Source organism: Lycium barbarum, chromosome 12 (assembly GCF_019175385.1).
Source record: "Lycium barbarum isolate Lr01 chromosome 12, ASM1917538v2, whole genome shotgun sequence".
Lineage (NCBI taxonomy): Eukaryota > Viridiplantae > Streptophyta > Magnoliopsida > Solanales > Solanaceae > Lycium > Lycium barbarum.
The window spans coordinates 101,636,861-101,662,783 of record NC_083348.1 but is presented as its reverse complement, the minus strand read 5'-3'; the positions used below and the strand labels follow the sequence as shown (position 1 = coordinate 101,662,783).

At 36.4% G+C, this 25,923-nt stretch overlaps 3 protein-coding genes and 1 long non-coding RNA gene across 17 annotated transcripts; 1 reads left to right on the top strand and 3 right to left on the bottom strand.

The window, feature by feature from the left end:
- Positions 1-28: 28 nt before the first annotated feature.
- LOC132621733 (BAG family molecular chaperone regulator 8, chloroplastic) lies at positions 29-2,332 on the bottom strand. Its single transcript, XM_060336109.1, has 2 exons — positions 1,610-2,332; positions 29-1,218 (listed from the first exon to the last, which is right to left on the bottom strand). The coding sequence occupies exons 1-2, from the start codon at positions 2,231-2,233 to the stop codon at positions 520-522; spliced, it is 1,323 nt and encodes a 440-aa protein (XP_060192092.1). The 5' UTR covers positions 2,234-2,332; the 3' UTR covers positions 29-519.
- Positions 2,333-4,531: 2,199 nt separating this feature from the next.
- Positions 4,532-8,117, bottom strand: LOC132621485 (zinc finger protein ZAT1-like). Its single transcript, XM_060335774.1, has one exon. The coding sequence runs from the start codon at positions 6,414-6,416 to the stop codon at positions 5,031-5,033; it is 1,386 nt and encodes a 461-aa protein (XP_060191757.1). The 5' UTR covers positions 6,417-8,117; the 3' UTR covers positions 4,532-5,030.
- A 7-nt stretch (positions 8,118-8,124) lies between these two features.
- On the top strand, positions 8,125-19,709 carry LOC132621486 (uncharacterized). 14 transcript variants are annotated; one of them, XR_009575520.1, is made up of 9 exons: positions 8,126-8,491; positions 9,719-9,797; positions 10,517-10,683; positions 10,832-10,921; positions 12,195-12,267; positions 12,755-12,895; positions 12,995-13,157; positions 13,230-13,366; positions 18,474-19,540. It is a non-coding gene; the product is annotated as an uncharacterized LOC132621486 (long non-coding RNA). The 14 variants fall into 14 exon arrangements; XR_009575522.1 differs by having other exon boundaries at positions 8,127-8,491; positions 9,719-9,738; XR_009575521.1 differs by having other exon boundaries at positions 8,127-8,491; positions 9,682-9,738.
- A 499-nt stretch (positions 19,710-20,208) lies between these two features.
- On the bottom strand, positions 20,209-23,236 carry LOC132621484 (UDP-glucose 6-dehydrogenase 3). The gene is made up of 2 exons (XM_060335773.1): positions 23,080-23,236; positions 20,209-21,816 (listed from the first exon to the last, which is right to left on the bottom strand). Exon 2 carries the CDS (start codon positions 21,792-21,794, stop codon positions 20,352-20,354), a length of 1,443 nt encoding a protein of 480 aa, XP_060191756.1. The 5' UTR covers positions 21,795-21,816; positions 23,080-23,236; the 3' UTR covers positions 20,209-20,351.
- Between the last annotated feature and the right edge of the window lie 2,687 nt (positions 23,237-25,923).

The window sequence follows — 25,923 nt, the reverse complement described above, 5'->3', positions numbered from 1 at the left end:
AAATGTACTCTAGCTTCGGGGACACAAATTTGCTCAGAAGTTTGATTTATTTCATATGTTACAATGACACCAGCTCTCCAAGAAATAGCCACCTGTTGGATAGCATGTGACCTCTTCAACAATCATCATTAAAGACTTCAGAATGAGGCTATTACACACCGAAAAGATCTCCCATTCATACCACAATGGCAGAGAAGAAAACATCCAAAATTAGATACTACAAAACATTTGAACTCTTCATATCAAACCTAAAAGTACTCATCTAGACAAATCATAACTAACAATTACAAATAATTCCCAAGAAATGCAGAAGTCTAACTTCCACCTAATTGTCAATACTCAACAAATCCTACAGTAGAGCAAAGTTCAAATCTTGACATCTTGTGGGGAACCTACTATTCAATTGTCAAAATACATGAACTTTCCATAATCAAACCTAACAGTAGTCATCAAAATCAAACCACCTAATCGTCAATGCTCAACAAATCCTGCAGGGAGAACAAGTTGGGAACCTACTACTCAATTGTCAACTATTTTGACACCCTTTTTCCTGCTGATATAATCAGCAGCTCTACCTTCCATTTTCACAGGCAATGGTGCTGAGAACAGGAAACTCTCAGTTTCATTTTCATTCGCATTCTCATTCTCATCTCTCACATTCCTCCTTTCATAAGGACCATTATCTTTTCTTGAAATACAATCTGGATCCATTATTTCATCATCACTACTCCCACTAGACCCTCCTCCATCTTCTTCCTCATCAACTTCGGCATCATCTTTGGATAAAATTCCGATTTTTTCAACTCTTTTGCTAAGGTTTCTCATCAGCTCTAACTCAGCATCATATGATTCTTGCCGATTCACATTCTCTGCAAAGCTCACAGATTTCTTATGTTTGGGTTTAAGCCCACCTTCATCCCTACCTCTTAAAACCCCAGATTTTCTGACCTCAGAAAATCTAGGCTTTTGGTGCTCCTCCTCTTCCTCTTCCTCTTCAGATTCATTTACAGATGCAACAAATTTATCAATCGCTTCGTTGCGATTCTTCGTGCCAATTTCCATCTCGGGATCACTGGAAAAAGCTCTAGCTTTATTGTCATTTCTCACATTTTTCACTATTCTCCTTGAAATTACCGTAACCCCATTAATTGCCTTCATAAATCGAGTCAGTTCCTTGCTTATTGACCTTTTACCATCTCTAATTAATTGATCATCGCCCTGCAAAAAAATAACCCATTTTTCAATATTTTCGCATTATTCAATGGTGAAGTCAGGAATTTCAAATAAGATATTTAAGATTTACTAATATAAATGTATCAAAAGTAACATTTGATCTATATAGACAGTATAATTTTTCGACCAAAGGGTTGTGATTCCGCCACTGAGCTATTCATGTAGGGTTAAGATGATAATTGATAAGTGGGGCTGATTTCTCAAATTGTCACTCAATTAAAAGTCATTATCTCAGAAAGTCACATTTTTTCTTATATCAATTTCCTCCAACAAAGAAAGTGACTTTATAAGATAATAACTACTAATTGAATGACCATCTGAGATATCAACTCGATCGATAATTGTGCAAAACTGCAATTAGGGCCTGATTAATTACCTGAATCGAGCCAAGCTTAACAAGTAAATCCATAGCTCTGCGAGAAACAGTGTGAGTATGAAAATGGGTTTTAGCAGAAACAGAAGATTTAAGAATATTGAGAGTTGTTTTGATGGAAGCCAGTTGTTTTAGTTGGCGTAGGGTTCTCGATCTACGAGCAAGGAATGCTCTGAAGTGCGCTTGAATAGTACGCGCCGCCGCATCGCGTAGGGTTTGACGAGAAGAGGAGGAGGAGCTCCGCCGGACGGACAGGGAAGATTCTAGGGCGGCGATCCGACGGAGAAGTGACGTGACAATGCGGTCAGTTTGTTGGTCAGGTAATTTATTGGATTCTTGAAAATAGTGATGATTGGATTCTTGAAAATGGTGAGTGGGTTCACATTGGCATTGGGTATGGGGGTTGTAGGTGGGTGGTGGGGTTGGATGGGAAGCATAGAAGTGAGGGGTATGGGGTGGGGGTGCGGGGTAGTGGGTATAAGGAGGAGTGGAGTGTGGATTTGGTGGTGGAGGGTGAGGGTGTTGAGGGTATGGGGTGGGGGTGGGGTGACAAGAGTGGCAGTAACAGATGGTGGTGGAGGCGGCGGCCGTAGGGCAGGGGTGGTGGTAGTGATGGTGAGAAGCCATTTTCCGAAAGGGAATATTTGGGGGTAAAGTGAAGACGTGATTGGCTCGACGTTTTGGTTTAAGTGAGAGAGACGTTGTGGATATGATCGTCCGACTGTGGCTAAAGTCTAGAAACTTTATTACCTGCTCCATTCCAAAATAAGTTATCTTTTATGTTTTTCATTTTATTTCAAAATAAGTGATATTTTAAAATTTCAAGAAGAAATTAATCTTATTCTTTTAAATTTATCCTTATTTATAATTAAAAATTATTAAACAATTTTTCTTTTATTAAGCATTAATTGGGGGTAAGTTAATAAAAATTCTCATAATTTTCTAGAAGTACGTAATTTCTTAAAGGATCTGCATGAGCTAAAAGAGTCACTTCTTATGAAATGGAGAGAGTACTGTTATAAAAAACTCATAAATAGTTAAGGTTTAGAGGGTAATTACAAAATGTAGCTATAATTTATGCATTTAAGAAGCGAATTTATAGTTTTATCAGTGCATATAATTACGTTGGATTAGCTGAAATCGTGGGTATCTATTGTATAGTACATATTGTATAAACTGAAATCACGTGAAAGAATTGTATGAGTGCATATTGTATCGGTGCATATTGATAGGCTTTGTATTGTGTATTTCGCTGCAAAACCCAAACAGTGGCTACATTTCATAATTTTTTAAAATAGTTACATTTCATAAATACAGTGAAAATATTTGACACCGGGTTGTAATCTTTCGAGAAAAGGATAAAAATAGTCCCTTAACTATGATAGTAGGTTCAAAATAGTCCCTTAACTATGCATTTAATGGTTTTGGTCCTTTAAGTTTGCCATAAGTTAACAAAAATGTCCCTTAACTATGAGGGTTGGTTAAAAATAGTCCCTTAAGTATGCACTTAATAGTTTTGGTCCTTTAAGTTCGCCAAAAGTTAACAGTTTTAGTCTCGACAAAATATTCATCGAACTTTGTTTGTTAGATTTGACGAGAACTATGAAAAAAAGGAAAAAATTAGCGAGAACTCTAGATCGGTCAAATAACTCGGGACAAAACCGAAGGACGTTAGTCGGTTATAGGAAAAAACTGAAGAAAAAACTACAGACTTGATAATGTCAGAAAATAGTGTCTCGGAACACAAAGACCGACGGACTTTGTCGATTTAAATCGAGGGAGTCCATTCGCTAAGTAAAATACACTAGATTCGTTTTTATTGAAAACTCAAGAAAAATAAATACTTCCAGTGTAGTGATTCTTTTTTGAAAAAAAAAATAGTTTCCGCGCATTTTTCCTCAAAAATAACCGATGGACTTCCGTTGATTTTCGGAAAAAACAATAAAAATAAAAAAATAAAATAAAAAAATAAAATAAAAAAATAGTGTCCCTCGATTTTATCCATCGATTTTCGTCCGTCGTTTTTTCGCTTGTTTTTTGTAGTGACAATTTTTTTAGTTTATGCTATTTCTAATTTATTTGTAAAGTCTAGTGCATTTTATTTAGCCGATGGATTCCCTCGATTTTAATCGACAGAGTCCGTCGGTCTTTGTGTTTCGAGACACCACTTTCTGACATTATCAAGTCTGTAGGTTTTTTTCTATAACCGACTGATGTCCGTCGATTTCGTCCCGAGATATTTGACCGTTTTTTTAATAATGTGTACCTCTAGATGTGAGTTCTTGCTAATTTTTTTTCTTTTTTTACAGTTCTCGTCAAATCTAACAAACAGAGTTCGATGAATAGTTTATCGGAGACTAAAACTGTTAACTTTTGTTAAACTTAAGGACCAAAACCGTTAAGTGCATACTTAAGGGACTATTTTTAACCAACCCTCATAGTTAAGGGACCATTTTTGTTAACTTAAGGCAAATTTAAAGGACTAAAATCGTTAAACGCATAGTTAAGGGACTATTTTAAACCTACTCTCATAGTTAAGGGACCATTTATATCCTTTTCTCTAATCTTTCCAACTTAAAAGTCGCACAAACTTTCATTTTCAAAAATATTCTTTTCTCAAGCACGTGCGAAGCGACAGTGACCGCACCAAGCTGGCCCACAACTGCAGTTCTTACCTGTCTGCTGTCAACTGAAAATTGGCTATTCAAATCGCTTTGATTTGTGGAGTTCTTATATATGGGAATAATTCGACTATATTTCAATTTCAATTAGTTGAAGTCAGCTAAGGTTCAGAAATCATTATTTACCTAATTTCACTTGGAGCCTCTTTAAGGCTCAAAATCTGATCTAATCACAAAGCACATACTTATCTTTGGTTGAAGTCAACAGTTAAAACACACTTTTCGCAAAGTGAGAGATTAATTTTATAGCCTTCCAACCATAAAGAAAAGGACACTAGAGCTCATCAGATCAAGAGACGTCAATTGGTTTCTGTAACTTGTTTATTCCTAAACAAGCACCAAACGCCAGATGCTTCTTTTTCATTAATCTTATATATAATCAAGGATTATCATCTCAACTTGTTCTTTCCAACTCAACAAATTAAATCCAACTCTAGACAGCACAGTAGCCACAGAATGTAATGTGGCCTGGGAGAAAATGTACAATGCAAGAAAGCCATGAACAGAAAGTAAACAGTAACGTTGTAATTTGTATGCCACATTCCCATTATGGTTTAGGCAGCAAACTGGAAACTCAAATCATTCCTGTGTTATTACAGAACTGTTGAACTATTCCAAGACTCAGAAACTATCTTTACAATGATGAAATTCAAACACAAAAAAAAAAAAAAAAGAATCATGAATTGTCTAGTTCTAAAACCTCTTAAGTAGAAACTAAGAATGAATCATGAATTATCTCAATTTTATGTCATCAGCGCATCGTCGCTTCCAACCCACCAAAGCTTGAGCTCAACATCTTTTTCCCCGCCATCCACCACGTCATTTACAGGTTCATTCAGATCAAAAGATTTATGATTATCAGCAAGGTCCTCCAATTTCTTCACCACAGTCTCTTTAGTTCTGCTCTCAGTGAATCCAGTGTAATGAGCCCTCTTGTGCCCTCCCAAAGATTGACCCGATGGAAAAACCTTGAAGCATATTGGGCATTTGTGATCCTTTGAACTTTTGATAGGCTCAGTACTTTTCCTGATTACTCCAATTGTTCCCAATTCAACTGAACTATCATCAATGCTTTCAAGCTGGGAACTAACCACATCAGATACTAAAAGATTTGTCTCTGGATGAAAATCAACCCCTGCATTCTTGAATGAACAAGAATTCAGAAAAGAAAAATCCCCCATTACAACTGATGTACTTGGATCATTCTCAAATTGCACTTCAGTAGAGTAGCAGACCTTTGTGATCTCAGCGTTGATCAACATCAACCTGTCTGAAAATTCATCAATTTCATAAGTCTTTTCATAACCATCAAAAATTCCATTAGCACAGTGAAATGTTTCACTATCAAGAATGACATTTTCACTTTTAGCATTCTCCGAAATCGAAATGTATTCATCCCAGTCCCTAACACCGGATGCCAACATCATCAAACACTTAGCAGCTTCTAGCATTTCATCAACTTCACTAATTGCAGAAGAAGGTTCATTCAAACCAGAAAAAGAAGGGTTTGCGTTGTATTTTATCTTTGATCTCTTCTTCCGAATAGGGCAAATAACGGTATCGAAATCCGATAAGCTCTGTTTCGATTCAGAATCTTGATGATCAAATTCAACCCTTGATCTTTTCGAGTGAACTTTCATGTGACCAAAAAGAGCCCTCATTGAAGCAAACCCTTTCCCACATTTCTCGCAAATATGACTTTTTTCAGTCCCTTTCTTTGAATGAGTCCTTAAGTGACCTGCAAGAGCTTTCATGGAGGGAAATTCTTTACCACATTCTTTACAGAGATTTGTCGTTTTCAAAGACCAACGCTTTAAATCAGAAACCCTCCAAGATTTTCTTGGATTTTCTCTTAAACCATAACCAATTGAGTCAACATCTTCACCATCATTAATGTTGATATCATTGTCCTTTTCTTGACTCATGCTACCATCTGAAATGCTGAAATTTTCAAGGGTATGATTTGCAACTTCTTCTTCTTCTTCAGAACCCATTTTGCTATCTTTCTGCTTCTTTGCAGCTGAAATCAAAGCTAAATGACCACGCATGTGACCTCCCAATGACCTGCTACTATTGCAACTCTTATCACAAAACTTGCACATATACTTTTGTTCTTGTGTTTCTTCCATTTGGGGTTCGTAAAAAGAATCTTGAAGAGGAAAGATCAGTAAGAAATGTTGAAAGAATAATGGCGGACTAAAAGGGAAAGCTCAAAGAATTCAAGAAATCAGTAATGGGAATTGTGTATTCAGAAGTAAAACTCAGATGCTCACTATATATAGGACTAAAAGGAAACCCTTTTAAGTCCGCTTCTCCATTTGCCGAAAGAATAAAACAAACTAAGTTCAACTCTAACTAAATGGAGAAAATGGGTTGTTACGGTTTTTTTTTTTTTTTTTTTGGGGAGTTTATACATATTCAGAAACCAACCAATTAGAGAGTGAGCAGAAACAGAGTTCTTGAAAATCTTGAATTCTTGATGGTATTAGTGCTTTTGCCTTTTGGTGATTTTTTAGTCTTTATATCCTATTGGACTAATAGAGGAGAAAGCCTTGCATGCAAGCAAAGATTTGACACGTCATCCTTTTTTTCGCAAAATCAATCAAAAGGACAAAAAGAATAAGAAGGTCTCAAAAAAGTCTGGGCAGCTTAAATTAGTAGGAGTATGAAATTTATGTCAAGTTTCTAAGATAAATTTTCACTTTTTAATCACCGCTAAGTTGTTGGTCAATGTGGGTGCTTAACATTTTTCTTTTAATTGGACTTGGAACCGGTTAAACTTTGGAAAACTCACATGGCCAGAATTAACTCTACTTTACAACCAATTGATGGAAAGGGGTAAAAAAAAAAATTGGGAAATTAGACAAGTCACCTTGACAACCAAACAAGACAAGAGCTTCAACTTTTAAAGAAGTATAACAATGGTTACTAATTCCCATGGGCTACCAAAACAAAAAAAAACAAAACAAAAAAATCCCATGGGCTTATTAAGGATTTTAAGAAAGAATTCTTACATTTTTCCTCAAGAGATAGATTCAAGATTTTAAGTCAGTGATGCAAAATATTTGTACATCTACTATTCGTTTGTGACAGCAGAAGCAAGCATAGTGTGTATTGTATATAGTAAGTGTACTCCATTAATGTCTCACAGTCACTTATAGTATCGAGTTCATCTTAACCTCAATACTTACTATGCAGAATATAAAATTTATGCATAAAAATTGACTAAAACTGCAACAATTAGCAGGTCTAAACCCATAATTAAGATATAATAAATTCAATGCTAAAAACCTTAAAGGTTGAATCATTGAATTTAAATTCTGAATCTGTCGTATATTCACAATCTGGAATATATGTTGAAACAAACTTTATGATTCTCAGTAAGGTTCAAAAAAGTTGGTTTATATGGCTGCTTTCTCCGCCTTGTCATATTCTCAAACCCATCCTTTAGGCCCCGCAAATTACTTGGATCGTGGAACTCTGATTTAGGCCCATTTGAGAATGAATGAGTCGTTAGATCTTAGCTTAGAGCACCAAAATCAGCTACACTACAATCGTGTAATGTAAAGACCTCCTTTTTTGGATTTTTTAGTTTATTTAGTTTAGTTTATTTTATTTAGTTTAGTTTATTTTTATTTATTTAGACTATTAATAAGTGAGAGTTATAGGTACGACGAAGGGTAGTTCAGTAATTGTGCTTTTGGGGTATTTCGTGTCCCAGTTGCCTTAATTAGCACACGTGCCACCTTTTTCATGGCTCTCTCAATTTGTTACCTCAGTCTCGCCTTCTTCCAGAACTGAGTTTCATTTTCTTCTTCTTCACCTTCTCTGGTAAGCTTTGGTTTCATCTATTCCAGTGTGTTCTTCCTGTTTCCGATGAGTTCCGATTTTATTTTTTGGTTTTGGGGTCTCTTTTAGTGTTTGATTAATTTGATATTTCTTTCCATTTTGTTGATTTTCTCTGGTATTTGCTTGCATGTATTTTTTATTTATTTATACTTATATTTTTCTTTTCTACTATTAATAACCAAACATGTGTCCCCCTTCTACACACTTCTTCCAATCATCTTCTTGGAATGATCCATCTTTATCTTTCTGGAACGATCTTCATATATTGTAAAACTCCAACTTCTCCAACTATCTTGCTTTATTTTCATCCTCAATTTGTGCTGATATCTGTAACAATCTGTTCTTACAATTTTAGGTATGCTTCTCGCTCTTGTCCTAATTTTTTCTTCAAGTTTTCCAATTTATGGGCTAAATTCATTACTGTTCATTTTAACTTTCTCTGTTTTAGTTCGAGTTTGTCTTTGATGTTGCTGTAAGTTTTTCTTCTGCTTTAGTTCTTTACTTCTACTGATTCTTGCTTCAGTCATGTGTTCAATGTTCTGAGTGTGCTTTGGTTTTGATTGCTTTCATCATTGCTTCTGTTGTCTGCTCTTTTTGTTGAGTTCAGTTTGAATTTTTTTTTCCTGTTGCTTGATTTCTCAATTTGAGTTCCATATTTCCCTGTTATCTGTTTTACTTTGTTTTGTTCTGATGTGATTTTGTATGTTCTTTCCTTTTTTAAAAGCACTATGTTACCGCTAACGGAATTTGGTTTAATATCTGGTACTTCGTATGTTGTTTTGGACATTTTCTTGCTAGATTTTCACATGCATGTCAGTACTATGTCAGGGTTTTCCTGCACTGAAGGTGTTTGATAGTATGCCTAGCTAAATCAACTTATTTTTATTTTTCTCAATCAATGTCACAATTTTGCATAATTTAACAGTTAGAACTGATGCAATATGACCCTATCAATTTTTTAAGAAATAAATATGATTGACAATTCTAATTATAGAGTTGTCAAAGATGACATTGATCCATCACTGAGACAGTGTCTAAACTCATGTGTTGAGTTATATCTGCAGGGTTTATGACAATTTAATAACCCATGCCTGTTTGCAAGAAAATTAAGCACTTCATTTTGTTTTTATGTGGTATGGGTCAGTTAGTACATTGATTTTCGTTTGTTAGGCCTGACATTTTCAGGTAATTCATAATTTTTTGTTCATTTAAATGCTAATGAATGGTTGTTGGATTCTTAGGTGTTTGGGTCGATGAACTCGGGGTTATTTTTTTTTTTCAGATATCAATAATTAAACTGCAACTTTCTCTTGCATTATTTTTAGAGTTCCTCCATATTTGGTTCAACGTTGATTTATTTATTGCTAAATTTCTACATGCATGTATGGAATTCTATATGATTTTGAATGTAAGTTTGACAGGAAAGACTTGGTGTGTGTTCTTTTTTCCTTTCTTCAGATTATGGTTGTGGAAATTGTGTTTTAGCATGAATTTTTTGTGCTTTTGGAGTGGGTAGAACTAAATTTGCACTTTGTCAACTGCAAGGTCAGCATACTGAATCTATATATTTTTGCTGGTGCAGTTGATTTTAGAGACCTCCAGGTAAGCAACAATAGTAAATGGGGTTCTGATAAAAACCACTCAAAATTTTGAAATAAATGGTAAGTAAGTTTGGGGAAAATCTCATGCATATTTTGTTTAAATTTTATGCACAGTCAATGTAAAGATTTTTTTGCTACTATCATGTTATCCAAAGAATACCTTAAAAATAAAGCAGCAGTTAACTTATTATAACAGGTAAAGGTAAAGATGACCTGATGTTATAAATTTTTTTACACTTCACATATATATAACTTAAACTTATTGTATATTTGTATGCTTTGAGTGATTGCTGTAATTATGGGCATCAGATGCAGGGACAATATATTTCTCATTTAGACTCATTAAAATCTTTAATATAATAATAGATGTATACTACATGATATTGAGAAATTTGTATGTGTATAGGCTTGCTGAACTATTTCATTATTTTGTCGGAGAATTTATCTCCGAGACTTTATAGTGGTGTTCCCGCAACCTATTAGTACTTTTGTTCTAATAGGATGATTTCTGGTGTGAATGAGTGTGATTTTGGCGATTTTGCCTTTGGTAGTCCGCAAAATGTTTCACACACATGCAATGATGCCATATCTGAAGCAAATAACATTGTTTGTGAATATTTAAATAATTATGACGTGATTTTTAATGTGTGTTATCTATAGTGGAACAATAGCGATTTAGGGAAATGGTAATTTTTTCCGTTTGTTCAACTTCTTAAATTTGTGTTTCTGCTAGAAGTGAATGGTATTTTCCCCTGAGCAATATACTAACATGAATCTAGGTGTTGCTGTGTATTTGAGCTAAGAAAGGCACTTATTTTAACCTTCCAAAGGTTCAGAAAGCCGCCACTCATGCATATAGCCAACTGCCTTATAACCATCTGGATGTTCAGAAAGCCACCACTCATGCATATAGCCAACTTGCTTGTAGCTAGATGATGTGCAGCATGTAAGTCTGCTTTATATCGAAGTCCACATCGAACCATAAACACACATAATAACTAAGTAAACCTATGATGTATTATCACTTCACTAGAAAATTGAAATCTGCAATGAACATGCAGGTTATAACTGATGAATTGTTACTTCTGTGGCAGTGTTTTGAATTACTGTGATGCAGATAGGAAGATTCATATTCTTACATTACTAGAACGACTCCAGAACCACATTCTTATTTCAATTTTCAGGTAAAGATTCTAAATTCGACAACAATCCATAATTTTGTTCATCTTTTAGTATCAAAGTCAATAGTCTTAATACAATTGATCTGCAATTATCTGTTTTATTATTCATATAGTGCTACCCTTCTCCATCTCCTGTATAATTGCATGTCACACACCCTTCCCATTCTTTTGAGCAGTTATACACAGAGGAAGCTTCAATGAAGAAGCATAGGCATTAAGTAAAGCTATGTGCTTGCCTACTTGTGCGTCTTTTTAAGTTTAGTGCCTAATGGATATCACTAACTTTTAATCTGTCTGGAAGAATCTGAAGTAGTAAAAAGATGGAGTTTTGTCATAGAAACGTGATGTTAAGACTAAAAAAAACGAAGCATTAAAACGTCATCTTCTAAGCCTATGAGATTTGAAAGTTTCAAATTATCCCTTATAGCTTTTCCACTGCATATGGCATGAATTACTTTATACATTAGATTACTGCCATGTTTAGATAGGGTAAGAACAGAGGCTAACAAATTGATAAAAAAACATCTCATATATCAGCTCTCTTATTCGTTAAACAATGTGAGATGCATTAACATTCATATCTTGATTTGCCTATGCATCTTCTCATTTGTAGGTGGATATATTTTTGTTTTATGTTCTTTCTATATTTTGATAGGAGACAAAGATTTTGATTAAATTCCCTTTACAGATGCCAATTATTGGAACCTTTTATTACTTCTTGGTGGCACGTGTTGTGATACTTCTATTTGTAGGTTACAACTGGATTCCACCGTTTCACTGATTTTCCATTACTCCCAGATTATTGTTTAGTGTTTACTGCGAATGTACTTTTCTTAGTTGATGCAGATATGATTCTCTTTTTCCTTTTTATTCTTTTTGTTTTAAGCTTTCAACTTATATTTATTTTCCTTGTGAAATTCATTTTCACTTATGATTATGAATGCTTCGAGTACATTGATACTGAGGCTAAGAGAGAACAAACCTTTTGTGGTTAAGAAAACTAGAAAAGTTTATAGTTTAACTTGTGCTCTTATCCAATCTAATAGGGTTCTTTATCTTTCCAAAGCACTAAGTGGATTACTCAAATGTCATCCGCTTTGTCACATGTACAATCATGATTTTAAGTATCCTTCAATGATTCGCAGGAAGGCAAGCAAAAATATTGATGCTTTGATTGATGTATCTCTGTATTATGAGGAGATCGATGTATCTCTGTACTTACTTATATTCTAAATTCGGTAAGAGGTATAGAATCTGACCTCAATTTCTATTTCAGCTTAATTAAACCAGTACCAAAGTCAGGATGCTTCAAGGAAGAAAACAAGGAAATAGACAGGTCATTCTATGAGGTAATAAACTTTTAAGTTTTTCAGTTTTTTTTAATACAGTTCACAAACAAGGATGTTCTCAAGATAAATAAAGAATAGACAACAACAAGCTGAGTACAATTCATTTTAATAGACATAGTTGTTCCTTTTGAACTAACTGCAGATCAGCATAGTTCTTGACCCTTAATAACCAACTTCGACCTACCGGATGTTGACAGGTGTCCTCATTTCTACTATTTCAGAATGTTTGGCCAGTTAGCTTAAATTATAATTTACGAAATTCAAAGATATTCTAATTAATGGTATAGCTGGAGAGCAAGAAGAGAGTGGATAATACTAAATTAGCATCTGCTATTGAGGGATAACGTTCATTCACTATAGTTGTGTTAATGAAAATGTGATTTAGGTAGCCAAGTTTTCCTTGCGCAAGGCATATTGCGAAGGCTTACATTTTTCACTATCGGTCTTTTGATATCTTCCTTAACATAGGCTCTTATATTTTCTCCAGCCTTGTGTTTCTTAAAATCGGAAAAGGTCAGAGTGCTGAGACAGGGTGGAAGATTATCTACCTAAGCTCGAAGAAAGATGATATCTTATACTGGAGCTTCAAAATTTTCCCTTGAAATTTAGAATTGATGCAACACTCATGGTAGTAGTATGAACTGTTATTATGTCATACATGTAATTGGTTTTTGACAATACGCTTGAAATGAGTGTATAAATGTTTTTCCGTGTCGAACCTTTCAAGTCATTTTGTAGCTGGCGGTTGCAAATAATGAATCGAGCATTTGCCCATCCTTTGGACGGGCACGGGCCATCTAGATGTTGAAGATTACAAGGCCACTGGTTATTCTACCGTGCCAATGTTTGTGCAACATACAGAAGCAATGATGGAGGAAATTGCGAGGATGGTAAACTGATATAATCTATATCTTAATTAATTTTTTTATGGATTGCCCATTGATGTTTAATATGTCATTCAGGATGAGGAGATAGAGAAGGAAGATGTTGAGCATTGGTCAATTGTTGATTTGTTGACACAGACCATTCTTATAAAAAGAACTCACTTGCAGAGGTGGAATACATTGACAATATCTATGCTTACTGCAAGAAGGCTAAGGTAGAGATGTTATCTCCATTCTCCATATGTGTTTGTAAGAGTTTTTGTTTTTGAAAAATTATGTGCTCATTATGATTATGGCTTGTAGAGTTTTGCAGAACTCTCATACTTTTCAATTTATTTTTCAAAATACACACAATGATCATCATTTCCTCATTGTATTAAGCTTCTAGGATTAGCTTTTCTATAGTTGGTGTAAATCTAGCTTTTTCTGTATCTGGTTATGATTTGTTGAAATTAATTGAATGAATAGTAAAACAAGAGATTAATATGATTTTTAGAGGGTAAGGTTCTCTGTTATTGCAAGATTTTTATTACCTTTGAGAGTAAAGTTGAAATCTTGTTATACAACAACAACCCAGTGAAATCCCACATCGTGGGGTCTGGGGAGGGTAGAGTGTACGCAGACCTTACTCCTACCAAGGTAGGACGGCTGTTTCCGAAAGACCCTCGGCTCAATAAAAGCATAAAAAGAAGTCAGATAAGGTTAAGAGAATCAAAGCGATATGAAATGAAATAATGCAAGCGACACAGATAACACAGGATAATCAAAGCACAGGAAATAACAGATAATAGCAGAAATCTGAGCAGAAGAAATTATATTGCGATAATGCGACTACTAATAAGAACGGAAAACGAGACTATCTACTAGCCTTCTACCCTAATTTGGGTCCTCCAAACCCTCCTATCTAAGGTCATGTCCTCGGTAAGTTGTAGTTGCGCCATGTCGTGTCTAATTACCTCTCCCCAATACTTCTTCGGTCTACCCCTACCTCGTCTGAAACCATCCATGGCCAACCTCTCACACCTCCGCACTGGGACATCTGTCTCTCCTCTTCACATGCCCAAACCATCTCAATCTCGCTTTTCGCATCTTATCTTCCACCGAGGCCACCCCCACCTTATCCCGAATATGCTCATTCCTAATCCTGTCACTCCTGGTGTGGCCACACATCCATCTTAACATTCTCATCTCGGCAACTTTCATCTTTTGAACGTGAGAGATCTTAACCGGCCAACACTCCGCCCCATACAACATAGTCGGTCTAACCACCACTTTGTAGAACTTTCCCTTAAGTTTTGGTGGCACCTTCTTGTCACATAGCACTCCGGAAGCAAGCCTCAATTTCATCCACCCTGCCCCAATACGATGTGTGACATCATCGTCAATCTCCTCACAGCTTTGCAGAATAGACCCAAGGTACTTGAAATTACTTTTCTTCTGGATGGCCTGGGTACCAAGTCTCACTTCCAAGCCAGCCTCCTGAGGTGCTTCACTGAACTTACACTCCAAGTACTCTGTCTTGGTCCTACTCAGCTTAAACCCTTTAGACTCCAGAGTATGTCTCCAACTCTCCAGTTAACTCCGCTACGAGTCTCGTCGATCAGGACTATGTCGTCCGCGAACAACATACACCATGGCACCTCACCTTGAATTTGCCGTGTCAATTCATCCATCACCAAGACAAATAAAAACGGACTAAGAGTTGATCCTTGATGCAACCCCATCACAACTGGAAAGTGCTCTGAGTCTCCTCCTACTGTCCTTACTCTGGTTTTGGATCCCTCATACATGTCCTTGATCACCCTAATGTACGCCACAGGTACACTTTTAGCCTCAAAGCATTTCCATAGGATCTGTCTTGGAACTTTATCATAAGCCTTTTCTAGGTCGATGAATACTAATGTGTAAGTCCTTCTTCCTCTCCCTATACTGCTCCACCAACCTTCTCACAAGATAGATGGCTTCTGTAGTTGAGCGTCCCGGCATGAATCCGAACTGGTTCTCTGAAATAGACACACCTCTCCTCACCCTCATCTCCACCACCCTTTCCCACACTTTCATAGTATGGCTTAGCAGCTTGATACCTCTATAGTTGTTGCAACTCTGGATATCTCCCTTATTCTTGTATAGAGGGATCATTACACTCGCCCTCCATTCTTCGGGCATCAATGCCGTTTTAAAGATGACATTAAACAACCTAGTTAGCCACTTCAAACCTGCCGGGCCCACGCTCTTCCAGAATTCCCCAGGAATCTCGTCAGGTCCGGTCACTCTTCCCCTGCGCATTCTACGAACAGCACCCTTAACCTCGTCAACCTTAATACTCCTGCAATACCCAAAATCGTGACGCCTTCCTGTATGTTCTAATTCTCCCAACACAATGTCTCTGTCCCCTTCTTCATTCAAGAGTTTGCAGAAGTATGACTACCATCTCCGTCTAATGAGAGTCTCCTCTACCAATACTTTGCCATGCTCGTCCTTGATGCACTTTACTTGATCCACATCACGTGCCTCTCTCCCCCTCGCCTTGGCTAGCCTGAACAATTTCTGGTCCCCTCCTTTCTTTTCTAGTTCAGCATACATGCGTTCAAAAGCTGCCGTTTTTGCCGTTGAAACCGCCAACTTCGCCTCCTTCCTCACCATCTTATAAAGTTTTGTATTCGTCCACTTCTCCACCTCATCCTTGCTTTCTATCAACTTCGCATACGCCACCTTCTTTGCTTCCACCTTCCCTTGAACTTCTCCATTCCACCACCAGTCCCCTCGATGCTGACCACGACTACCTGTCGAGACCCCCAACACTTCCCTTGCTACCACTCTAATGCAACTAGCCGTCTTATCCCACATACTGGTCGCATCCCCACTACTATCCCAGGCCCCTATATCCTTCAATTTCTCTCCCATCTCCAGGGCACTAATCGTGGTCAAACTCCCCCATCTGATCCTAGGTCGGTCCTCCACGACCCTCTTCTTCCTCGTCATCTTGATCATTAAATCCATCACCAAGAGCTTATGTCGGGTTGTAAGATATTCGCTCGGAATGACCTTACAATCTTTGCACAGACCTTTATCATCCTTCCTAAGGAGTGAAAAGTCTATCTGAGTCTTAGCCACCGAACTACGGAAGGTTACCAAGTGTTCCTCCTTCTTTGGGAAACTCGAATTGGCTATCACCAACCCAGAAGCTCTTGCAAAATCCAAAAGTGAGACTCCTCCTCCATTCCTGTCCCCGAAGCCAAAGCCTCCATGCACATCATCATAATCTCCCGAAATAGGCCCGATGTGTCCATTGAAATCACCTCCCACAAATAGCTTCTCAGTAGGCGGTATGCCTCCCACTAATTCGTCCAAATCCTCCCAAAAGCGTCTCTTCTCCTCATCGCCTAAACGGCGCATATGCACTAATAATGTTCACAGTGAGTCCTTCAACGACCACCTTAATCGACATCATCCTATCAGTGGATCTCCTAACCTCTACCACCTGATCCCTTAATTCACCATCTACTAAAATGCCCACCCCATTTCTATACTTCGACCTACCAGAGAACCACAGCTTATACCCGTCTACCTCCTTAGCTTTAGGACCTACCCATTTGGTCTCTTGGATACAAGCTATATTAATCTTCCTCTTCTTAAGAATCTTAACTAGCTCTATGGACTTCCCCGTTAACGTCCCAATGTTCCAAGATCCTACTCTCAACCTAGACGCTCCTCTAACCCACTTACCCCTCCTAACCCTCGCCCCCGTCCCCGAACGAGAACATGATCCTAGTCTACCATCACTAAGAAAAGCCACAAAAATGAGTATGAACTAATAAATTATTCAAAAGTCTAAAGTTAGCAAAATGTAACTACAAGTGTATGGACAAATAATGGATGTGGCAACCGGAGGTACCAACTCCAGTTGAACTGAACCTGGTCGCCGCCAGAAAACACTGTTCAACGTCCGAGTACTGTTCACGCTATTCACTGTTGAGTTACTGTTCACTGCCGGAATTCTGCTCACAGAGACCTGAAACGGGAGAAGAGAGAGGGGGGGTGGAAAGAAAAAAAAGAACAAGAAAAGAAAAGGAAAAAAGGAGAGAGAGAGAGGGCTGGCCGGAAAATGGTGCCGGAAAAAGTCTCCGGCGATGACGCAGCTGTGTTCTGGCAGCGGCAGAAGCAGCTAAAAAAGGAAAAAAGGAGAAGAGAAGAAGAAAAGGAAAGAGAGAAAAGTAGATCTGGCCGGAAAAGTGGCCGGCGTTTCCTGGTCGCCGAAGTTACCTGAACAGTGATGCGGTCTGGTCGCCTGACGGGGTGGAGAGTTGGAGGGCAGAGGAGAGAGAAAGCAGAGGAGAGAGAAGGAATACCAAAGAAATTACAAAGAAATCTTATTATATTACAAAGAAATTGACTGCTCTTATGACTCACATTGGGGAGACATAATGAGTGACATGTTCGGCCTTTATATCCATCTGTTCAGCTTTTATTTTGATTGGAATTTGGTGAAGGAGCTATTCTATGCTGAAGAAGAAATAACACTTACTAATCTCTATTTACTGTTTCGCTGGTCATTTCATCAATTGGTGTATGTTTATATTTCCTTTATATTCTGGGATAGAAAGCATAATATCATTTTATCTTTTCTGGTAGTAGCTCATGACTTTATGACCATTTAAGCTATATTTATAGAAGAAATGATCTTTAAGCACTTACAGGTCATGACAGCTGAATAAAATTCTTTTAGATTTATTGTTATGTTGGGAAGGATAAAGGATGAGAGTGAAAGAAAATGAGGATTTTAAGTTAGTGTGATGATGATGATTGGGGCATAGATGAGATTTCTGGTGTAGATATAGTTTATGCGGAGTAATTCTACGGAGTATCTAAACAACACTGACTTGGAATGCAATAAAGAAACATTTCACCAATGATAAATCTCTCAGTCACTGAAATTTTATGGTCTCTAACCTACTTTAATTGTGCCTCTATATTCTCACCAGGTATTATTAGTTAGTAGTAAGTTCTAGAAGCTAAGTAGTATTCCGACTACCTTTTTCAGTGTCTGTAACTCATGTGAAGTCAAACTTATGAACATCAATTAAGTTATTTGTACAGGGTAACGTTGGATCTGTTTTAACAGTTTAGTAAGTTCAAAAAATTAGTAAAACATACTACTAAGCCTGGCCATCATGAACTCTGAAACAGTGTTGGAAGAGAAAACTGAAACAATTTCTGTTCTTCCTTCTCTTGTGTTTTTCATTAATTAGTGTTCTTTTTTTTTTTAAAATGCATATTGTCATTTTATATGATTTATTCTTTTTTTCCTTATTTTTGGTATAGGTTGTCAACTGCCGGAGTTAAGGTAGATTTGCTAGATGCAAGGAAGTAGCAGCAAAGGTTAGATTATTAGATTATTTTCTACTTCCAGTTCATCAAAGCATCTGAACTATAACTAAAACGCACACAGAGAGCTTACTGGTAGCTGACTTGTTTGCATACTAGATATTTTTCATTTATAGTGCTACAAGTCCATGCCATTTATGATTCTGTAGGCGGATACTGTTTGATGTAGTTTTAATAAACCGGATCAGTAGAGCAGAAAATATGGTGGTTCGAGTTTGGGAATATCTTTTTAGTTGAGTTTGAGATTTTCTGATTGCCTAATTTTAGATATACGATCAGTATAGATTTTGGCATGAAGGTATACTTGAATGTTTGTAAGGATGGAATATAAAATTTGATATCTAGCATGTATTTAAAGAAATCACTTTAAAGAATAAAATTTAAAGTTTATTAGAGCAAATTAAGAATAATCTTATTTTTGGGTTCACAAAATGAATGTATTAGTTGTGACTTGTAACTTCGTATGCTTGGTCCTCCTTTTTCAAGTAATACCTTGATGAATCACGTGCTGCCAACAATCGCTGCTACAGTCCAGTTACATTTACAATGTAGTACTATAACTTTGTTCCACTATTGAATGTACATAATATGAGGCATACTACATTAATTTTATTTAACTCCTACTAAACAATTAAAACAAATAGGGAATTATCTTCTCGAAATCAGATCTCTTTTACATAATATGTATGTTGCTTTACTGCTTCTATTTCTTGAAAATTTGCTGGGAACTTCCCTTAGTTTGATAATATTGTGCTTACCTCTGTTTTGCGCTCAATTATCTCCTCTCCTTTACATAATTGCTACTCAATTAACTTGGTTTTGGTTTCATTCTTCACCTTTTAACCTTTTAATTGGGACAACTCTTATGGTTCGTTAATAGAATTCTCATACTGCTGCATGATTTTGAACTTTTATTTCAACTCTCTCAAAGATTGATGGTATACCTTAAACATTGCATTACAATTTGCAAATTTATCGGGATACTGTACAAGTTTCTCTTCTCTTTTTCACAGCCGACAACAACTGGTTGAATCCAGATTGTATCCGCTTACACCAAGAACATCAACAATTTCACAACTTTTCTCTTTCTAGCAAGCTTGGCAATGTAATAATATAACTTTGTTCCGCACAATATGACACATTATATTATGAGTAATATTTAACTTGATGGTACTGATTTTTTTTTTAGTTAAACTCCTACAAAACGAATAAGGAAGTATCTTGCAAAAGTCAAATCACTTTTATATAACAACATTCCCGTGCAAAGCACGGGCTCGGGCCATCTAGTATATAATAAAAGTCCAGCCTAACCAACCTTTGTTTGAAGCAGACAAAGAGGAAGACAACTACTCACTAACACATGGAAATAAATGATTGCAAGACTAACGCCCTTTCAAGCTGGAATTGATTAATTATTTAAGTCTGTAATGCTGAATCTTGTACTAACCAGGAAAAGATTCTAAAAGCATCTAGCTTAAAGACTACCGACACGAAAGTAAGTCAATTGAAAGGAACACCAAATTCATACCAAACTCAAAGAAAAAAAGAATGTGGTCCAAAACTTAAATACCCTTCATAATCGAACAAATAAATCCTCCGACATGACAAGTAAATGATAAAAGAAGTATCCTCAATACAAAAGAAACAGAAAAAATCTTACATGCGACTCAGATAGTGACAATGGTGGTCTTATGACTACAATGGATAAAACGAAACAGAAATTGAAGTGGCAAAAAAAATAGTAAAGAATCCCAGCTGATGATTGTCCGATAACTAATATCTTTAAGACCAAAACAAGCCACTCGAAAAATGCTCTTAAGCGACAGCAGGCATGTCCTTAAGCCAGGCATCAAGCGGCTTACCAATTGAGTAGACGATAAAGCCAATCTCTCTTAGTTTGTCAGCGTTCACAACATTTCTGCCATCAAAAATGAAAGCGGGTTTTTGCATGTTTTCATATATCCTCTGGTAATCAAGGGTCTTGAACTCATCCCACTCTGTGAGAATGCAAACAGCATGGGCATCCTTTGTTGCCTCGTAGGCATCCCAAGTAACACCGACTTGTTTCACGGTTGTGGGACTCATTGGCTGGAGGTGAAGGGGATGATCCCAGTCAAACTTCTTCATCGAGAGGTCCCTCTGGATTTGGTCCTCTTGCACCTGCGGATCGTATATGCTCAACCTAGCCTTATCCCCCAACAGTCCCTTGCATACATCAATAGCAGGGGTCTCACGAGTATCGCCAGTGTCCTTCTTGAAAGCAAAACCTAGAATTGCAACTTTCTTGTTTGAGACTGTGTTGAACATAGAGGCAACAACGCGATTGACAAAACGACTCTTCTGATAGTCGTTGATCTTGATAACTTGTTTCCAGTATTCAGCAACCTCAGGCAGACCATTGCACTCGCAAATGTAAACCAGGTTCAGAATATCCTTCTGGAAGCAAGATCCGCCAAAACCAACACTAGCGTTGAGGAACTTGGGACCAATCCTTGAGTCCTTACCAACAGCATATGCCACCTGTGAAACATTTGCTCCTGTAGCCTCACAGAGAGCTGACATGGCATTCACAGAAGAGATTCTTTGTGCCAAGAATGCATTGGCAGCCAACTTTGAGAGCTCAGCGGACCACAAGTTGGTAGTAATGATATTTTCTTCAGGAACCCAATGAGCATAAACATCCTTCAATGCTTGGATAGCCTTCTGGCCTCCTGGAGTTTCCCGGCCTCCAATTAGTACCCTGTCAGGTTTAAAGAGGTCTTCAATTGCAGTACCCTCTGCAAGAAATTCAGGGTTTGAGAGGATCTGGAAGTTAATTCCCTTGCTGTTGTGGGTCAAAATCTTTTCAATTGCCTCAGCAGTTTTTACTGGAACAGTTGATTTCTCAACAACTATCTTGTCAGATTTTGAGACATCGGCAATCATACGGGCTGCACTCTCCCAGTAAGTAAGATCTGCAGCCTTGCCTGCTCCAAGACCCCTTGTCTTGGTAGGAGTGTTGACAGAAACAAAAACTATATCAGCCTCACGTACATGTTTCTCCACATCTGTGCTGAAGAAGAGGTTCTTGCCCCGGCATTGCTTAACTACATCGTCAAGGCCTGGCTCATAGATAGGGAGCTGGTCACTGTTCCAGGCAGTGATGCGAGGCACAGAGATATCAACAACGGCCACTTCAATGCTGGGACATTTGAGTGCAATGACGGCCATGGTGGGGCCACCAACATATCCAGCTCCTATGCAGCAAATCTTCACCATTTTCCTTTCTTCTTTTTTAACTCTGTAACATACAATAGTTCACATATTTTTTAGGCACTTCTCAAGGCCACGAAAAATCCATCATGTCCAATAAACAACATATCAGAGAACTGCATAAACCAATCAACTAAAAGCTTTAACACGTGTATAACAGTTAACCCCTTCAGCAAATGCTTAGGTCTGATCATGACGTCCATAATAATAATAATTGGAATATTCACCACTATCAAACTATCTGCCTAATGCTTACCACAAGATCTACATTCTTAACTATAAATGTAACACCTAAACAGAAAAACTTACTGTTTCATGCATTTCTCGTTGCAGAGGAAACAAGAAGAAAATGCATACAAAAGATAGGTTGCCTGAACAAGAATACACTAAAAACACAACATGTCCAACTATTACAGTAAAATGGAAGAGGAAATTTTACATTCAGAGGATTACATTAACATGCAATTTCGGAACTCAACCTGATATGTTTATCAAACAACTGAAAATAAGGGCATTTCACTGATTCAACACAATTAACAAATGTCACTTTGTCAGAGGAAATGATATTCAGTAACCATGATCTTGACCAGATCTAATACAAAGACATTCAGATCATCCACTACAAATCATATTTATTTTAGATCCATCTTTGAATGATCTGAGCAAACACATAGATCTAATCAAAATCTAACAATTCATTCATTTATAAGCCAGCACTTCCATAGCTAATCAAAATCACGAAAAAGACAGCTTTTTTCCTCATTTTATCTTTAAAATATCACAAAATTAACACTTTTTACCGTAAAATCAAACAATTATAGCGAGCTGACTCATAGATGCTTGCGATGCAATACGCCAAATCATGTAAATCAACTATTTCCCTCAATTAACCTTAAAAATACAACACAAATTCTCACTTCTTGATCTATGAAGTCGAACAAATATATAAAAGCTGAATCATAAATGCTTGCAATGTTATACACAGAACTTTGTAAATCAACTTTTCCCCCCTCAAATTAACCTTAAAAATACCACCAAAATCACACCTTTTGATCTACAAAATCCAACAAATATAACAAGCTAAGTAATAAATGCTTGCAATCATGTAATTTCAGCTATTTTCCTCACACTAACCTTATAAATACCACAAAATTCACAATTTTGATCTACAAAATCGAACAAATATAGCAAGCTGAGAATAAAAAGATGGATTGCGACGTACTAATACACAATATCGTGTAATTGCAAAGAGCGTAACTGAAATTAAGAAAAGCAATTGGAAAATTCGTACCTGTGAGATGAATTTTACGACAAAATGAAAAGAGGAAAAATAAATGGATCTGTAAGTGTGTTATGAAGGAGAAGAGAGCGGGTACGTTGTTTATATAGTAGTTGCAGATCTAAGATCGGCAAGAGTGTGAGTCTTTAATAAGGGAAAATAATTTAAAATTTTAAATAAATGAAATTTACTACTTTTTCACGTTTTCAGCACTGATGTGGAGAGATCAACGACATGCCCCCACACGTAAAGCGAACATTGTATTCGTCCGTTGCGGTTTTGATTAATTGTGCAAAATAACCTTGTAACTGGAATGGTAATTGGCAAATACATTACTCATACTGAACGTTTACATCAAAATTAAGTAATTAGTAAAAAGTAAAGTGATGTTACACATTATTTAATTATGGTTAAGTCAAAAGTATGTGTATGCAAGATAAACATCTTGCATTTATTGGAATTGTATATTTATAAATACCAGGTGAAATAAATTTTTACCTATTTAAATATTTATTAATCTCTTTGTCAATTTATATCAGATAACTTGAAAAATTTAAGAAAGGAATTAAAAAAATTGAAATTTGTGATTTTAAAAATATAATGAGATTCCAATGACTATAAAAGTATGTCATTGAGGATAAAATAAAAAAAAGTAAGTTAAATCTTTTTAAATATAAAAATATGTCATTCATTTCTAAACGAATTAATAAGTATATACTGTTATATAAAACGAAATAGAGAGGACACGTGCTAAGTAAAACAAAAATGACAAGTTTATTTAATCGCTTTCATCGAATTTATATGATGCAACTGGGGTTAAAATTTAAACTATTGTGATGTGAATTTCTTATATTCATAATACTAAAAAATTATTTGATGACGCGGGATGTACCCTTCTAACATAATAAATTTTAAAAAACGAAATTGAATAACTTTATTGACAATTTTGTAGAGTGTCCTCTCGGAAAGCGTCTAGTTTTCATAAGTCCAAATTTTGCTTTTTCATATATAATACTAATAAGTGGATATAGAATAAAAGAATTGCTATTGTCAACTGGGGAAAGATGGAATAGTTTTGGCTGTAAGCCAGCTGAGATTGGTATATTTTCCCACGCGGTTTGACGGTTCACGCACCACTGTCAAAGCTGGTCGGTGGCGCTACCCTTCGAGGTAGGTGCATTCTGGTTTTGAGTATGGACCGGGGTCAGGGTCAACAAACCTTGAATTGCCTAATTTCGTTCCATATAACAACACTTTTAGTTGTTTTTTTCCTTATTCAAATGAATATTACGAAGTTGACTTTGTCAAGAGATTATACACTAGGAATCGAGCACCCAATTTTCGATATTGGTGTTGGAGCCTAATTAACTTGGAAAATACTATCTTATCGATAAAGAGTATCATATCAATAACAATTTTATTTTCAAAGTTTGATAGCGAATCTTTAATTAAGGAATGAAAGATATTATGAACTTTGAATACAAAAGGTCACTATTGAAAAATTAGTCTAACCTACTTCTTTCTTAATTGTGCGGATAATAAAATGTAACGTGGTTACGAGTACTTTACTAATTCTCATCTCAGAATAATTTAAGGGTTTGAATGGGAACTAGTTATGTACAAATTAACCATTTTTTTGGATGAATTGTCCTAAGGCATAACCTTTGCCTAAGTGTCTCTCATATAAGGCATAACCTTTGTCTAAGTTATGCCTTAGCGAAACCTTTGCCTTGCGTTTTTTTTTTTTTTTTACTGAGTTGGATTCGAACTCAAAACCTCGGAGTATTTTTGGCCACTTTTTAGGCAAAGGGTAAAAATTAAAGACTAGCAATTTGAGGGGCAAAAATTAAAAACCACCTCAAAGTAGGGGGCAATCGTGCGAATATGCATGGATTGTACAATTTGAAAAAATTTGCATAACAGGAAGGAACGATCTTCTCTAAAAATTAGAGAAGTGGGTTTAAAAAAAAGCGTGTTGATGAGAAGTGCATCAATTATTAGAAGTTGGAAAGAAGTGTTCCAACACAACCAAGAAAAAAAATAACGGGTGTTGACAAGAAGTGCATCAACTATTGAAAGTTAGAGAGAAGTGCTCCAACACAATCTAGAAAAAAATAATAGGAGTTGGAGAGAAGTGCTCCAACAATTGAAGGTTGAGGAGAAAGTGCTTCAACAATTGAAGGTTGATGAGAAAGTGCATGAACAAATTGGAATGTTGAAGAGAAAGTGCTCCCAATTAAAGGTTGATGAGAAAGTGCATCAACAAAATTGGAATGTTGGAGAGAAAGTCTTCCAACGTTTGTGAAGGTCGAAGAGAAAGTGCATCAACTAATGGAAGGTTGAGGAGAACGTGCTTCAACAATCAAAAGTTGAAGAGAAAAGTGCTTCAACAAATTGGAAGATGGTGAGTGACGGTTTGTGAGAAAGTGCATCAACAAATTGGAATGTTGGAGAGAAAGCGCTTCAACGATTGTAAAGGTTGAAGAGAAAGTGTTTCAAAATTGATGGGTTGGAAACAAGTGTTTCAGCAATTTGAAGACGATGACAAGTGGATCAAGAATTTGATATACAATTTTGAATTACGGGAGAATGTTGGAAATTATAATTCAAAATTGTAGGAAACCAAAATTGGTTAGGATTTGGTATCTTAATTCATGTCTAGTTAGGATTTATAGTCAAATTAATATAGAAATAGGTTTTTATGTTTTGAGTTAAAGTAAATTTCTTACTATTATAAATAGGGGTGTTACTAGCTATTTTGATAACAAGAGAGAACATAAGGATTCAAACGGCCGTCCAACTCCCCCAAATACAAGGGAGCGGGCACTGCAAGCCTGTCGTAACAACGAAAGAATA

Coding starts and splice junctions, on each gene's coding strand:
- LOC132621733 (XM_060336109.1), bottom strand. CDS start 2,233: ATGGCTTCTCACCATCACTACCACCACCCCTGCCCTACGGCCGCCGCC. Junction 1,219..1,609: donor TTAAGCTTGGCTCGATTCAG/GTAATTAATCAG, acceptor ATTTTTTTGCAG/GGCGATGATCAATTAATTAG.
- LOC132621485 (XM_060335774.1), bottom strand. CDS start 6,416: ATGGAAGAAACACAAGAACAAAAGTATATGTGCAAGTTTTGTGATAAG.
- LOC132621484 (XM_060335773.1), bottom strand. CDS start 21,794: ATGGTGAAGATTTGCTGCATAGGAGCTGGATATGTTGGTGGCCCCACC.